The 14,780-nt window shown below is 40.5% G+C and overlaps 2 protein-coding genes across 3 annotated transcripts; both read right to left on the bottom strand.

Annotated features, from left to right (window-relative positions):
• Positions 1 to 89: 89 nt before the first annotated feature.
• Positions 90 to 9,299, bottom strand: LOC130702287 (uncharacterized). The gene is made up of 12 exons (XM_057523956.2): positions 9,031 to 9,299; positions 7,344 to 7,427; positions 6,950 to 7,055; positions 6,085 to 6,244; positions 5,534 to 5,717; positions 4,541 to 5,378; positions 3,186 to 3,680; positions 3,010 to 3,071; positions 2,445 to 2,932; positions 2,159 to 2,322; positions 1,043 to 1,896; positions 90 to 868 (listed from the first exon to the last, which is right to left on the bottom strand). The coding sequence occupies exons 1-12, from the start codon at positions 9,094 to 9,096 to the stop codon at positions 536 to 538; spliced, it is 3,834 nt and encodes a 1,277-aa protein (XP_057379939.1). The 5' UTR covers positions 9,097 to 9,299; the 3' UTR covers positions 90 to 535.
• A 1,110-nt stretch (positions 9,300 to 10,409) lies between these two features.
• LOC130702299 (THO complex subunit 1-like) lies at positions 10,410 to 14,400 on the bottom strand. 2 transcript variants are annotated; one of them, XM_057523969.2, is made up of 12 exons: positions 14,254 to 14,400; positions 14,041 to 14,123; positions 13,691 to 13,980; positions 13,210 to 13,426; positions 13,042 to 13,147; positions 12,709 to 12,977; positions 12,514 to 12,643; positions 12,245 to 12,447; positions 12,026 to 12,169; positions 11,771 to 11,918; positions 11,109 to 11,390; positions 10,410 to 10,632 (listed from the first exon to the last, which is right to left on the bottom strand). In XM_057523969.2, exons 1-12 carry the CDS (start codon positions 14,293 to 14,295, stop codon positions 10,477 to 10,479), a joined length of 2,070 nt encoding a protein of 689 aa, XP_057379952.1. In that variant the 5' UTR covers positions 14,296 to 14,400; the 3' UTR covers positions 10,410 to 10,476. The 2 variants fall into 2 exon arrangements, with proteins under 2 accessions (XP_057379952.1, XP_057379951.1); XM_057523968.2 differs by having other exon boundaries at positions 11,109 to 11,393; positions 14,254 to 14,399.
• Between the last annotated feature and the right edge of the window lie 380 nt (positions 14,401 to 14,780).

Genomic DNA, 14,780 nt, shown 5'->3' with positions numbered 1-14,780 from the left:
CCGTGGGTAAACCGGGTAAGAGCAAAACCGGGACCGAGCCCTACTTACCGAAAACTACGGACTAATTTTAACATTGTATATCTAGCCGACAGTAGATAACAATGAATATATTTGTTTACGTGGGATTGTCGTTTACGAAGGCTGATGACAAAGACAAATAGATATTCTCCAATAGGCAACAGCACAATAGGATACGTCTGGAAGCAAAGAAAGGGTTAGGGATCCATTGATTTTACACAGTGTAAACTATGTCGAAACATATCCATATCAAGCTGCGAAAAAACACACTGCACATTTTTTGTTTACCAGTCTGACCGAAGAAACAATCAAATTGGAATCAATATTTTTTTCTAAAATAGATTTACACGTTTTAAAACACAAAACAGATTGAAACACGGAGTAGGAAAGTAGGTAACACAAAGAAAATGAAACCGAAAGCAACAGCCTTTACATCGACGAAAACTGCCATCTAAATAACCCGTAAACAACAATTTCTTGCAAATGAAAATAAGATATCTGGTTGACGTGCGATGTGTTATGTTTCCCTTACAAACGGAATCAGTTTATACCAAGAAATGGTTAACGTCGTCAACGTCAAACGATCCAGCGCTATGTGAACAAAGCCTATTGTTGATTGGTCCTGCTGTGACGCCGAGTGGTGGTCCCCAATGCGAAGAGAAGAGACGTCGGCGGAGATCGGTTTACCACTGCTGATACTGTTCTTTAGGCGCACCTCGATAATAAGCGTAGCGTGTGATGCATTGGCGGCTTCGAATAACAAAGTCTGATGAAATTCAGGGTGACAAGTCTGCCTCACTATTCTCGTCTTTCGTACGCCAATAACTCGTTCCGCGTGACAGAGCGTTGCCTAAAAACGATACATAAAGAGCAAAGACAAAACAGTGTTTTAAGTAAATATTTGTCGCTTGAATAACATTTAAGAGAAAATTGGAAACAATGGGATATTCTTCTTGTCTTTCGATTGTTTCCAAAACAGACAACCATGCGTTTCTCATTCAATTTGAATGGAAGGTACATGTACCTTTACGTATGTGTCTGGTAGAACGTGCTTTTCCACATTCGTTACAAGATTGCGGGCGGCGATCACTTCCACTTCTAGTTGTCCTTGAGTAATGATTAGACCCAATTTAATCTGACCACACGATTCTGAGTGAGTCTTGAACAGGCGTTCGTCTCTTGCCAGCAACGATTGACCAGGAAGAATTTGTCCCGTTCCGAATTCCAGTGCCGAACTGTTTATAATTCTGGCAGACGCCCTGTTTGCAGGCACATCTTGCGCATTGTGTTGTGCATGCTTAACCTCGGATCGGAAGCTTTGGCTACGCCACTGGCTGCTGGGAACTCTGTGATCCTGAAGAGCGCAGGGGTCGAGGTTAACGGCTGTTGAAGCAGAAAGCTTTTGATGTCCTTTTACGTTAGGAACTTCGCCCTCGCCGACAAATACGGAAGACCCTCGCCGTGACGACGGTGGTGACTGCGGATTCAGATATTCTTCTTCACAATTATAAGACGAACCCCGTCGTGACGGAGCCAGCGACGCGGGAGCAGACAATCCCGAGTTAGTCCAACCTTGGCTTTCCGGTTGAAGGAGAAGGTGACATATCTCAGCTGAACGAGACCGTGGAAACGACAATGTTGGAGGTGACGGCGTTCTTTGTTGCGACGACGTAGAAGATTGATCGGCATGGTCGATATTCAGTTCACAATTGTTATGGCTAAGGACGTAGGGCTGTTGGTTCTGTTGATTCTGTTGGTCATAGGATACAGCTTTGCACAAACGTCGAGGTGAAACTGACGATGCGTTGCTATAGCGCAGTGGAAACCACGTCGGTCGGCCGTCCATCGTGATATTTTGTAGATCCATGTTGGTGTCGGCTTCATAACAAGAAAGAAAAGCCCACGTTAAACAATTTTATTAGCATATTTTTGGGAAATTTGCTACCACACTCAAGAAATCGTACATACGTATTTGCAAGCTTCTTATTACGGAAGAACTAAATGGTCATGTTAAGTTTCTAACAGATGGGTATTTGGTTAGTTTTTAAGTATTTCTGGAGCGCAAGATAACAGCTTATGTATTTACTGTTTGAAAAACCAAGAATGTAAAACATAATTATTAACTAAGCTAAATTCTTACCAATTTTGACTTCTCCTTTTTGAAAAGAATCTCCCCAAAGGGACAGCGTAAGCTGGGATCGCGAAACCTCTTCGGCAGTCAAATCAGAACAGGTAAATAAGGAATTCCAGCAGAGATCGTAAGATGATTCAACTTTATCCGTCAAGAATTTTCTACTGGCCCCACTGGAAAAACGTCGAAAAATCATTAAATAAAAAAAAAAAAAGGGACGAAACAACAAATTGGATCTGAATAAAACTATGGTCGCCTAAAATTTAAGAAAACTGATGCGAGATCAGTGCGTTACCTAGGCAGAGTGAGTATGATTTTTATCCATAAAAACGCATGTTCTTTCTCCTTCTCTCCCACGTCATGGGCCGGCTTTGGTGCCACAGGTGACCTCTCAGCCTCCACTACCGTAATTACCATACAAACACTACCATTCCGCTCAATGTTGCACTTGAACTTGAGCTGAACGCGGTATATGAAGGGCAATGGAGAGTCGGTGTCAGCTGCAATCATCATAACAGCTGGAGCTTGAGGAAGGCGGCGACGGGTGGGAGAAGGGGGCGTAGATCGACCGGAAGATTCAGCATCGAGAATCAGAACGCTCGATGGAAGTTTGTTGGGTCTCATCAGTGGTTCGCCGTGGTGCTCGTATACGTTTTGCGGCGGCGTGCTGGATGGCAACGTCTCAGCTACTACGGAATTGCGGAGCACTTGTATGTGAATGCTATCTCCGCTGTGCTGCAGCTCCTCTTCAATATCATCGAATTCAAAATTCCAGCCAACTAACTGCATCAAATAAAAAGGACAAGAACAAGCATCAATAACTGTTAGTCAGAAGGCAAGTAAACTGCAATATAATATACCTGAACTCCATCCCACGAGAGGACTATATCACCGCATAGTAGGCCTGCTTGATCAGCTGGCCCTAAACAAATCAATAACAGTAATGAATTAATTTCTTTTATAAGAACGAATGTTTGAAATTAAAAAACAAAAACATGTAAGGCAATACACGTCATTTCGGCTATTTATGATTTACCATGAGGAGCTATCCAGCTGATGACAACATTCTTACGTATGGTCAATGATAAACCAAATCCGGCCGTGAAGCCATGACCACCATAATGGTGATCACGCAGTAAACGGACAGTAAGAGTTGAAGAAGCTGTAGTTAAAGTCGGTGTCGGTACCGCCTGGCAGCTGTCGGGACAGTCGACGTCGTCAATTATGATGCGGATGGCCTCTCGTTCCACAGACCGGCGTTCCGATCCGCTGTGGCATGAAGCGATCGAAGGGCGAGGAGAATGCGATCGGCTGAGGCTAGATGGTGGATCACTTAGCTGGGTTGATATCTTTCGCTGTGGCATTAGACGCTCCTCGTTAACGCCATCGTAAGCAAGAGAGCCTCGTGGCGAATGTGATCTTTGCTGATTGGCTGACGGTGCTGTAGTTTCTGATGTAAGCTCATTGCATTTACTGACTTGTGATATATCGGAGCAGGAGCGCCGAGATGATCGATTAACACCATTGTCTGCTGTGAGGAAATTAACGTTTGAGATAAGATGTCAGATTCAAAATACCGAGAAAACACTACGCTCTTCGAGGTTGTTGCGATTGTGAAATCATAAGGGTAAAGCTTAAAAATGTATACAATGAGTCGGGTTAGCAGTCTGAACGCCACAAACTATAAGTTGGTATTTGCTAAACGGTTTGACATGGTGTTTGACCTCAAGTTTCATATTGCCCTTAAGTTCTGCTTTCCCCCCAAACAAATAACCTTTGCCAGTATCTATTTGATTCAGGATCTAAACTGAATTTACTTCTACCCCAAAAACACAGTTCGTTAATTTTTTTTCCAACTTAGGACAGTTACGGAATTTTACTCTCACATTCTACTCATAAAAGGTAGATTTACCTTACGTACGTAAGTGAATGCTTTACTCTATTACTGTCACACTCACCATAAAACTATTCCAATAGAATATGAAAATTGTAATAACATGTAAACATAATAAGAGTACATGTCTAGTTGCTATAAATAAAGCTTACTAAAAAAAGCAACAACTCCTGTACATGGGAAAGGGACGAGGGCGGGTTGTTGGCACGTTTCCCGGTGTCGAGACCCACTTCACTAATCTCAAATTCCCATTGCATATTTTTTTATTCTAGATTTAAACACAGCCTCACTCGACTAAAAAAATGCGATATTCCCAATGAAAATGAAACGGCTTCATTAAATAGAACTGGGCGAAGTAAAATGTTTAAATTTTCTTTCATAACTTTGATCTGCGTCTTCCATAAAAATTGACGTTACAAAAAATATAGTTTTTCTTCGTTAATTAAAAATATACAATGAAATACGTGATATGTATATTTTAAAGTTGATCGACTTACTAGATTGATCTTCCGCATCGTAATAAACGTCGCTGCCATCAACGTCATAAAAATGACATGTACGATGGCTGCGAAATGACTGGCGACGACGGGTCGACGGAAGCAGCGAAGCACCATAATCTCCAACTTCTTCAGTCTCTTCCTGCGAGACAAGACGCGCTGTTGCCGAAGTGCCACTAGTGTCGCTGGCATCTGAACTTTCTGAACTGTAGCGCCGCTGTTGACTCCATGGAGAGAGACAAGCGTCATCAGCTGACAGATAAAGAGATTGGTCCGTTGTTTGTTTCTGAAACGAACGGCGACAGGAAGAACGACGCGATGAAGTTTCGCTGCTACGTTCGTACTGCAGCGAATGCTGTTTGTCAGCTACGTCCTCCGGTGAACTTTCAGAAGCCGAAACGGATCTAGCCGCCTTGTGCGATTGATTCATTCGTCTTGGATTTCGATCGGGCGTTCGACCGCCACTTCCGTTTCCCCTTGAATTAACATTCTCGGTGCTTCCACCGTAGTCTTGTCTAGATGGTTGCACGTGAAGCTTCGATTGAAAGCCCGACAAGTGTTTCTGATCAGCGGTCGTGACGCTTTCGCCAGAAGTGCTTCTTCGTTCGCGTCGAGAAACCGGTGCTGATGCTGGTGTGGTGCTCAATTCTTTCGACCTTTTATTGTAGTCGTCAGTAGACGTTGACAGCGAACCTGCCTTCTCCTCACTCCATCGATGACTTGTTGCTGATAATGGCTGTTGACGCGTTACACCTGTACCAGCAGCTCCAATGCTTGATAACATAGGGGACGAGGCGCCCTGATTTCTTCTGCGACAGACGCTGCATCGCCAGAAGTTCTTTTCAGACACACACGTCACACAAAAGCAACAGGAAAATTAGAAAACAGTTTGTCATCTTCGGAAAAAAGTTGACACATTAATCGTTTAAAGGTGTTTTTGATTAACTGATAGCATTACTTTTAAATTAGTGGCACTAAGTGGTGAATAGTTACCTTATCGATGTCGTTATCCAAGTTGGAATAAGAGGCACAATCCTCGCAGACTTTGAGGTTGCACTGCGAGCATAACCTGTAACTGACATCGCTGTTGCCGATCGATAAACTTCGAACGCAAACCCGGCAAGAAGTTAGCCGATTTGGTGGCCCCGAACAACTTTTGGTCCCAATAGAAATATTCCTAGTCATCAAAGAACATGCGTTTAGAATTATTACATGATTGTATCAGAGTAACAGTGGACAAGTTCATAATGTCATATAACTTCAAATCTAAATTAAATGCGTTTTCTTCCTTCTCTTGGAGTAATGAAGTCACTTGCAATAAAGGTAAATTCCAATTTCGAAATTGTTCTCATACGTCAAACTTGGGGCACAAATGTAGGGAACATGAATTAGATATTGAAGCCGAGCAAATTCAAGTAAATATAACTGTGAATATTAGGCGAAATCTAGGATGACATCATCATGAAAACTAGGATGAAAACCATCTGTCAGAAACACATGGACCGTTCTTTTCTTTGAAATTGGTTGGCATGGAAGGTACTTACAACAAGGCAGGTTGTGGGTTTGTGGAATTCAAAGCGTCTTTGTTCAATATGTCACTGGTTGCGATGGTCGACGCCTCGTTAAGCGGTTCTTTACCGCTCGGTTGGCGACCTGCAATTTCACCTACTCCGACGTGGATGCTTTTTGGAGAAAATTTCGCCACTATGCAAAACCAATAGGCATTATAATGTAACAAAATGATCACTTGCGTGGAACTTGGAAAGCATAGATAAACGAAATACACGGTATATTCATGGTAATAAACGATAAACTAATGTGCATATAAATTGTTATAAACCTCATTCGTGACCTTATTGTTTGCGGGGTATTACTGTGTTACCCGCAGCTGGTGGAAACGAGGGTGTTCATAATTAAACGTAAAGATATAAAAAAATAAAATACAAACGCAGATGTTACACACAAAGTAAGGCTAGCCTTATGATTTATGGCCTTACGTTAAGCTAAGGCGTGCCTTAGTAGCATATTTTTTTTTAGGTTTTTTTATATTGTCAACATGCCAATTGCGCGTTGCATTGTGTCTGCAACTGTCGGTATAACGAGAACATGGCAAAATTCTGATAAACGATCGTACAATTTCGTACGAAATTTCCGATCCTGGAAAATGGTTAATCTTTCACGACGAAGGGTTTGTCGGTGATTTCGCATTAATCAAAGCCCACGAACATTATAAGCTTCCCCTTTAGCCAACTCAATACCCTTCAATCATCTACGAGTATTCTTTCGCTTCCGCCTTTTTTTGTCTTGCAAAAAAGAAACGTGATGAGGGTAACGATTATCCGCCATTCCCAGCATTCGTGAAAGCGGAAGCCTATGTATACCAATCCAATGCGCACCGTATTATCTTACCCGAATCTTGGGCTTGTTGAAATCCGGTCGTCAGTGTCTGTTTTAATCGTGTCAACTTATTTGTGGTAACCATCTCTTGTTGGCCCGTATCCGAATTCTTCACCATCTAGAATAGGTTTGAACATAAAATTTAGATTGTTAACGTATCGAAGCGTAATTCCGAAATTCGCTTTGTCTTAGGAACGAGCGTGTGCATAATGTTCGACGTGTTATCTTGTATATCATCACGTGTTACTTATCCAACTGCCTCTTACTCAGTTATGCAATGAAATCTGAATATTTTTGCTATTTGCATGGTATTATGCAATCGTAATTTGTTAGTGCTCTTTTACATATTTCGTCGTTACTACCAAATCTGCGGGCTTATGGGGAGCGTAATGTAGAATCCGCTTACCTTTTTCATGAAAGAGACGACTGGCAACATCAGGGAATCGGCTTTGAAATTTGAAGAAGAACCAGATTGTCCCTTCGGATAATCCTGTTGATACGTTGGAGCAAAAACGGTTAGCAACGTGTGACAAACTTTCGAGTGCTTCAAAAGAATACGTGATGTTAAAAAAAAGGAATTACGCATCTTACAAACTCGTTTACGTGCAACTTAATGAGCGTTATGTCGTTTTCTAATTATTTGTTCTTCGACGTTTCAACTTTTAAACTGTTTACGAAAATTAGAAGCGGTAGGTAAACGGGAGAAATTTTATTGACACTTTTACCTATTTTATATTAAGTTATAAAAGTTTGCTTTTCAATTGATTAGTTACGTGTGAATAAGTCTATTGGTAATTCAGGACAAAACCTAACTAGAGTTCTGCCGTTGCTCCGTAACGATTTCTAGTGTTTGGTAGGTCGCTTGCGTCACAATATGTCAATAGTGACGACTGCTATAACAAATGGCAGAGTCGGCAAGTGGTATTTATCGATTGCACGCTGCTATAGCATTCGAACGTTAACCAATCCAACAACCCACACTTACCTCGCAAACAGTTATTTCTTGTTGCTCCCCTATTATCAGAGACATTTTCTAATTAATATCCATCTTGAGGGAATTGGGAAGAGTGGTTTCTCGAGTATTTATTAAGGCTGGTTTTAAGCGTTACTGACATCAAAAATTATTGAACTGAAAGGAGGTAATTGTAACGTCGACTTTCTAAGCTAAGCGAAACAGCGTGGAACATAAATCACCTCGAAAATGTACGTACACGGCAAACAAGTCTCGGAATAAGCGTTGAACATTCTGCGTTCAAAATAGATCTACTGAATAATTACTATAATCTATTATCCTACAACATTCAAAAATAATGATAGTCTTAATAGAACAACCAGGATGTACCAACAGCTTTTTTTCCCCTTTGAAGTATTGATCGTGTTGCTTGGTTATCTACTCTACGAATCAACAAGTGACCATTGCGATGGTTAAAGAATACCATAGAAGTCGCTTTGAGTTAATGGTCAAGATTGTGGCTAACATAGAGGAAATAAATAATTTATCCAATTTCTGCCTTGCCATTTTCATCGTAGCTCCGCTATCCGCTTTCTATGAGTGTTTTTTTAATGTGTTTACTGCATACATTGAGCAGTATGTTATAAGTTCGTTTTTATTAAAAATATCAAAGTGAGGCAGTTGTGTACATTGCATGAAAGTGCAAACCCATATGCAGCGTCATAACAGAACTTCGAGGGAGTAGGCCTTCAAATAGCCAGTGAAACTTTCTATTCAGAAAAAAAAACAAAGTGCACAGTCCATAGAGAGCCGATAGCAATGCCTTATGTATGACTAGTGCAACTACGCTTTTTAGAGACAGGCGTACAAGATAGCACAGAGCTTTATCGATCGTCTCGATGGTCGGAGAAGCGTCATTTAACGAGATCGTTAAATTGAAGACCTCTTGCATGCTATAATTGAATGAAGCATCAAGTTGGTATATTTTAACAGAATCATAAATGAAATAATTTTTCCGAATATGCATCAGTCTATCCACCGTTATCGAATAACTAAAGAAATTCTAACTGTTTTGCTCCAGGGCAAGAAAAACGAGGTCTAACGACCAACGAGAAAGCACGTTGAATATTTGTTCTTTTACCTTTGGCAATTCGTAGTCGTTAGATAATTTTCTCTTAAGAGCTCGATGTTGCAACAGGTTACGCATTAACACTCGGCCGCAGGTATGCACTCGTAGTTCACAGCTCGGGGGGAGGGCAAGGAGTACCACCAACGCCAAGCTGCAGTAACTCTCTGCTCCGGAGCGGTGCGCCAACCCCACAGTATACCTCTCGTTCTCGTTGATGACAAGCTTCGGGTGACGGTCTATTCGCCGTTATTTCCAAACCCCTGAATCGATGAGACGTTCCCCTACCCTACCTCTCCGCGAACTGGGGGATCTGTTGGCGACGACGCAATCTCTATTCAAGCACTTTTCTAATGCAGTGAATGCGTTATACCTATGAGCTGGCACCGTTCACTGCCCCAAAAATTCTTCTCCTTCTTCAAGAACGCTGAACGCCAAACAGCATCATTTGTAACTAACGTCTAACCTTTTCTATACTAAAGTCAGCTGATTTCCTTTCTTACTTTGTTAGGGTTCAAAATCGGATAAAATGTAGCAATTTGTCAGACTGTTCCTTCGCCTGCTGATGATGTGCCACATTCGAACCGTAACGCTAAGAACAAACAGACAATAGCAATAAAACAGAGCCGGCATTTATCGGGTCGATTGGATGGCCTTTCCATTAAAAAATTACGGTTCCAGCAAGCTCAGCTGTTTGCGTTATGTGTCGAAAAGCACTGCTTTATACAGTACACACGCGCAGGACGAGAGATGCCATCTAGCTTCTCCTGATTCTTTGCTCTGGACTGAGTCCCACCCCCCTGTTTTGGGAATGAGTATTGATCGCTTTTCCGTGCCGTTGTCGCTTGCTTCAACTGTTCCAACATCAATCTTCAAACTTTGCTTGCTCGCTGCCTGGCACCAAGTCGTTTCTATTAAATCATATACTGTATATAAATATATATATATTTATATTTTGGTTCCCTTTTTGTCCGCGTTCACTCATTGGTATTCGCTATTCTCCAGCGTCCTTAGAAAGCCATCCTTAGTTCGCTCAACTAATAGAAAGTGCTTCTACAGGGAAAAGCTTCACTCAACGCTGAAACTATGTTTACCTTTGATACACTGTAGCGTCTTGGAACTTCGACAAACTTTCCAGATTTGCACTTGTAGGATTCGAGTAAATTTTACCGTGATAACACGTCAAGGCCAGGTTAAGAAAGAAAGAAGTCCAAATCTGTGTCCATGACCACCATCGAATTTGCGTCGTTACGCTTGTCCCAATCGATAGAACTGCTTTCTATAAGCCATGATAGATAAATCTGAAATGTCCTTTATACACCTTGGGTTCTAAGCTGAACAACGTAATTCGGACTGCGCACAGCCAGTGAAGCATCGCAGCTTATAAAACGGCATTCTTGTAAAAATGTTTGTGTATTTTTTTTTCTGTGAACAAAGCCGCAACATAAATGAAGTACAATATTACAAAATACCCTGAGCACTATTCAGCATGCCCAGGCCTTCTAATGAGTACAGAAGGTTTTCCGGAGTGGCGTCAGCTTCATTCTCCAGCCATATCTGAAACATTTTCTTCGCTTGCAGTTCCACTTCGCTCGTTTCACTTTCAAAATACTCCACCTAAGGAACGCAAATACAAGAAGTAAACTATTACCACCTTACGTCATTTGATTTCCGATAATTGATTCAAAGGCATGGCAACAGAACCTTGTCCACCACACACTAGACGAATTCTTACAGGCTTGATATGGATGATGCAATTTACGAACTTCCCCTTATTGATTTTTTAACACCGATTTAAATTATTTCGGTATAACTTACGTCTTGGTCAATACAGTTCGATAAATTTCAAAAGCTTACATATTTAGTGTTTTCTACCTACAAATGCGTTTCTTTACATTTGATAGCAAAGCACCCAACTTAACTAATCCTTGGCACACACTTTGCATATTGGTTTGCCACAAAAAAAAAAAACTTTTAGCATCACCTTTGGCTCTGGCTTAACGTAAATTATTTCACATGGTAAACTATTGAAAAGGTTAACGCTGACTACGGGGTGAAACAGTAAATAAAGACATCAAAGATGTTATATTTACCTCGTCTGGTCCAAAGCCAAGTTTCGGGGCGAGAAGTTTCCATTTAATTCCTATTTCTTTAGCCAAGAGAACCAGTTGCTCCATGGTGCAAAGAATAGGTTTCTTTTCTGAATTTTCTTCTTCAGCCGCTTCCTCTACTTCATCTGGTTTTACGTTGGCTTCGTCTGGCCCTCCTTCGATTTCCGATGTACTTGATACTGGATCTGCTTCCGGTTCCATTTGCTCTACATCACCAGCATCATCCACTGGTTCTGGTTTAACATTGGGCAACACATTCACTGACTGCTATATGAGATGAGAATAGAAGTGAAAAATCATAATTACGCCTATCTTATTGGAAGTTTACACATGATTGATAGTGTCCAGTAATACAAAGATTCGATTATGCGATCTTGATACATAGCGTCTTCGTTTTAAAGCATACAATTTAGACTGTTTTACGAGTGCAGGAATTTCACGAGCAATAAATTATGTTGCCATAGACTTCGTTGTAATCTGCATTTTGTGACACACGTCCTTTTAGGTATGATTTTTGATATTATTGATACTTTTACATTAAGTTATAATGAGTTTTTGAACGCATATCAACAGCCAGAGAGAAAAAAACTTAACGAAATCGATGAAAAAAAAAGGAAAACAAGCTTTAACCCTGTTTCTTGTACCTGAATGTCCTTGGCCAACTTGCGAACGTGCGTTTCCAAATAATCTGGTAACCGTGTAATTGGAGTGTTGCCGTGGGTGAAAAAGTGCAAACTTCTTCGTGCTAAAAGTCGTAATGCACGCCACCCAAAATTCGCCTCATTAACTCGCCTGAAAAAGTCGTCGAAAAATTGCACTTCAGACAAGAACTGACTAAAAAAGTAGACGACGGCTATTGCCAACTTATGGTCAGCTTGAAATTTCGTATTTGCACGTACTTGTATTGACTCTCCACAGAAGGATCAAGCTGTTCGATCGCTTCTTCAAAGTAATGATCTAAAGTTGGTAGAAAATCTCGGTCTTTGGAACGACAGGCGGCCATGTTATCGGGGCACAAATTCCAAAGACGATTCATTTCGGCACTAATATAAGAGCAGCCCAGATTTGATAGACGTTTTCTTTTCTTCTTATAAATAGGTAAAAATCTTTCCTCTTACTTTCCAATGATGCATTTCTGTCTTTTCGAAGCTTCTCGAATCTGATCACCTAAGCTTCGTTTCAAGCGTCTAGGTCGGGCTGCTGCGACAGTCTTTTTTTCGCCATTGCTACTGTCATTAGGAATGTCATCCGTGCTGGAGGTGATGTTTGGCCGAAATTCTGGACAACCATCGTTCTTCCAGTTGCTCCATAATTCCTCGCGCTAAAATTCGAGCTACTTAGAAGAATGCCAGGGCTATCTCTTTTCTTTCTAAAGGATTATCCATACCTTCAGTATGTGACGGATGGACTGTGCGAACGAAGCTCCGTCCGGAGGGGTATCTTTCAACAAGCGGTAAACTTGATCGGTAGCCTCTGTGATCCACGAAGTTTGTTCTTCACTCAATTTGTGTGTTTCCCTGTAACAAAAAATTTATTTTTGAATGTAATAAAACTACAACACAAAAACTACATACAAACTTACTGTTTAAACTTCACAGGCGAATCAAGATATTGGAAAATAATCAGGAACTGGAGCAGAATATAGCGTCTGAAGTTGGAGTCGCCCAACTGAAGCTCCAATAAATTCTGACTCGTCAAATATTTGGCGAAATATTGTTGAACGTCCCCACCATTTGTGCTGGTTTCATCTATCCCGACATTTGCTGACACATCTGCCTCATCCCATTTGGAACGATTCCGCCGCTCATCCAATTTGATTGTAGAAAAGGCTGACAAAACGTCATTGGTGTGCTAAAGATCAAAAGTTATAAATACGAAGGCAAAATAAACTAAAACATATGAAGTATATAGCTACCTGGCAGAAAGTTTTCCAAGGGATTTTCGTATAACACTGATTGGGATTTCTGAAGAAATCTTGTAGAGACCAGAATTTTTTGTATAGATTATAGTCAGAGCCCAAACTGTAACACACGAACACATATTGAAATAGGTACTTTTCAAAAACACATCGTTCACATGATACCTCTCCTCTACTTCCATAGCATCTTTTTCTTTTTCTGGGATATCGGATCCATCAGAAAAATCCTCTTTACCTCCAAATGTCGTTAAATTATCTAAATTGAATTCGCTGACTACGTTTAGTCCAGATCGTTCGGAGAACGGGAAGAACTTTGCGAGAAATAGAAGAATTCGACCACAGAAAACTGTATTCTGGCTCCGGGACAGGCGTCTCAGCAAATCTTAAATGAAAACAAAAAAGAAGCTCGTCAATTACAAGTAAAATGGCAGAATGCTACGACTAAAAACTGTTTCCTAACAAGCATAAAAAATAACCATAAAACTATTTTAGCAGTAAGGATATTTGTGCATTACCAAATTAGGGAAAGTAAAATTTATACTTATTCCTCTTAATTTGATCAAATATTCACTCATCACACACCTGCCAAACAATCACCTTGTGGTAGGCATTTGTTTAAACATCAGAATAAAAAAATATGTCATACCATTGCAAAGACGCAGTAAGGTGTTTTTGCACTGATTGAAGAATAGCTCTTGCTTCCAAGTTGAGACTTTCATCTCAACCATGTAAAAGATTTCTTCACATTTTCCCAGAGAGAGGATATCAAAGGCATCTGTGAGAAGGATCACAGGCAGTGTTGGAGAACATATCAGAGCTACAGCACAATCTAAGCTCAGCTGCAAAAGTTTTTCAAACACCGGTATGGAAAATGGAGAGTCATTCAAAAATTTATCTCGAAAAGCTTGATCCCAGATAGCTTTTTTATCTGCTTCTCTATTTCATCAAACATTTGTTAGCCATTGATGAAGAAAACATATTTTGCTTTGTATTTACCCAATCTGTGAGGTGTCATTAGTTGTAAGCAATCCCTTTATTATGGGTAGGTCCCCACAATCAAGAGCTTGTGAGATGGATTCCTATTAAAATACCACAATACATTAAAAAATTTGCCGCTTTACTTTCTTCACTGGGCAATTTGAATTTTAATGCTTTGCTATGAGCAAATTCAGACTGCCAACTAACGAGTAACATAATTTATCATCATACCAGGAAATCGAAGCGAGTTTTTTCAAAGTCAATTTTATCCATTTAGCTGTTTCTGTTGGTTGTTTTTGTTAACTGTGAAACAACCTAAAACGAAATCTATTGCACCGCTACCTCTTCTTGTTCAACCATGAATGTCTAAATTTTTTAGTGATCTATCGATATTTTTAGTCACTTGCCAAATGATTAATACTTATACCGGCGTTATCGATACAGTAGACCAGTAAACTATACAGCAATACTGGATATCTTGCTGCTGTTAGTTGCAAATGTATGTTCGTCTGCTAATGGTTGCAGTTTGTTTTATTTTCAGGTTTATCACAATTCAGAAAACTTTTATGAAATGTAAAAATAGTGACAACCATATCTTCCAGCATTACGCACCTCCATGAAAGAATATCCCTAATATAAGTAAATGGTGTAACTCTCATCTCTAAATTTCAATTTTCCATCTAGTTTCCCATTTAGCCGCCAGTCCTAGCCCTAAGAGCAGCATTTCTCGCATACCGCTCCTCACTTGTTTTTGCTGT

This window comes from Daphnia carinata, chromosome 6 (genome assembly GCF_022539665.2).
Source record: "Daphnia carinata strain CSIRO-1 chromosome 6, CSIRO_AGI_Dcar_HiC_V3, whole genome shotgun sequence".
NCBI classification, from domain to species: domain Eukaryota; kingdom Metazoa; phylum Arthropoda; class Branchiopoda; order Diplostraca; family Daphniidae; genus Daphnia; species Daphnia carinata.
This window is presented reverse-complemented; position numbering and strand designations above follow the sequence as displayed.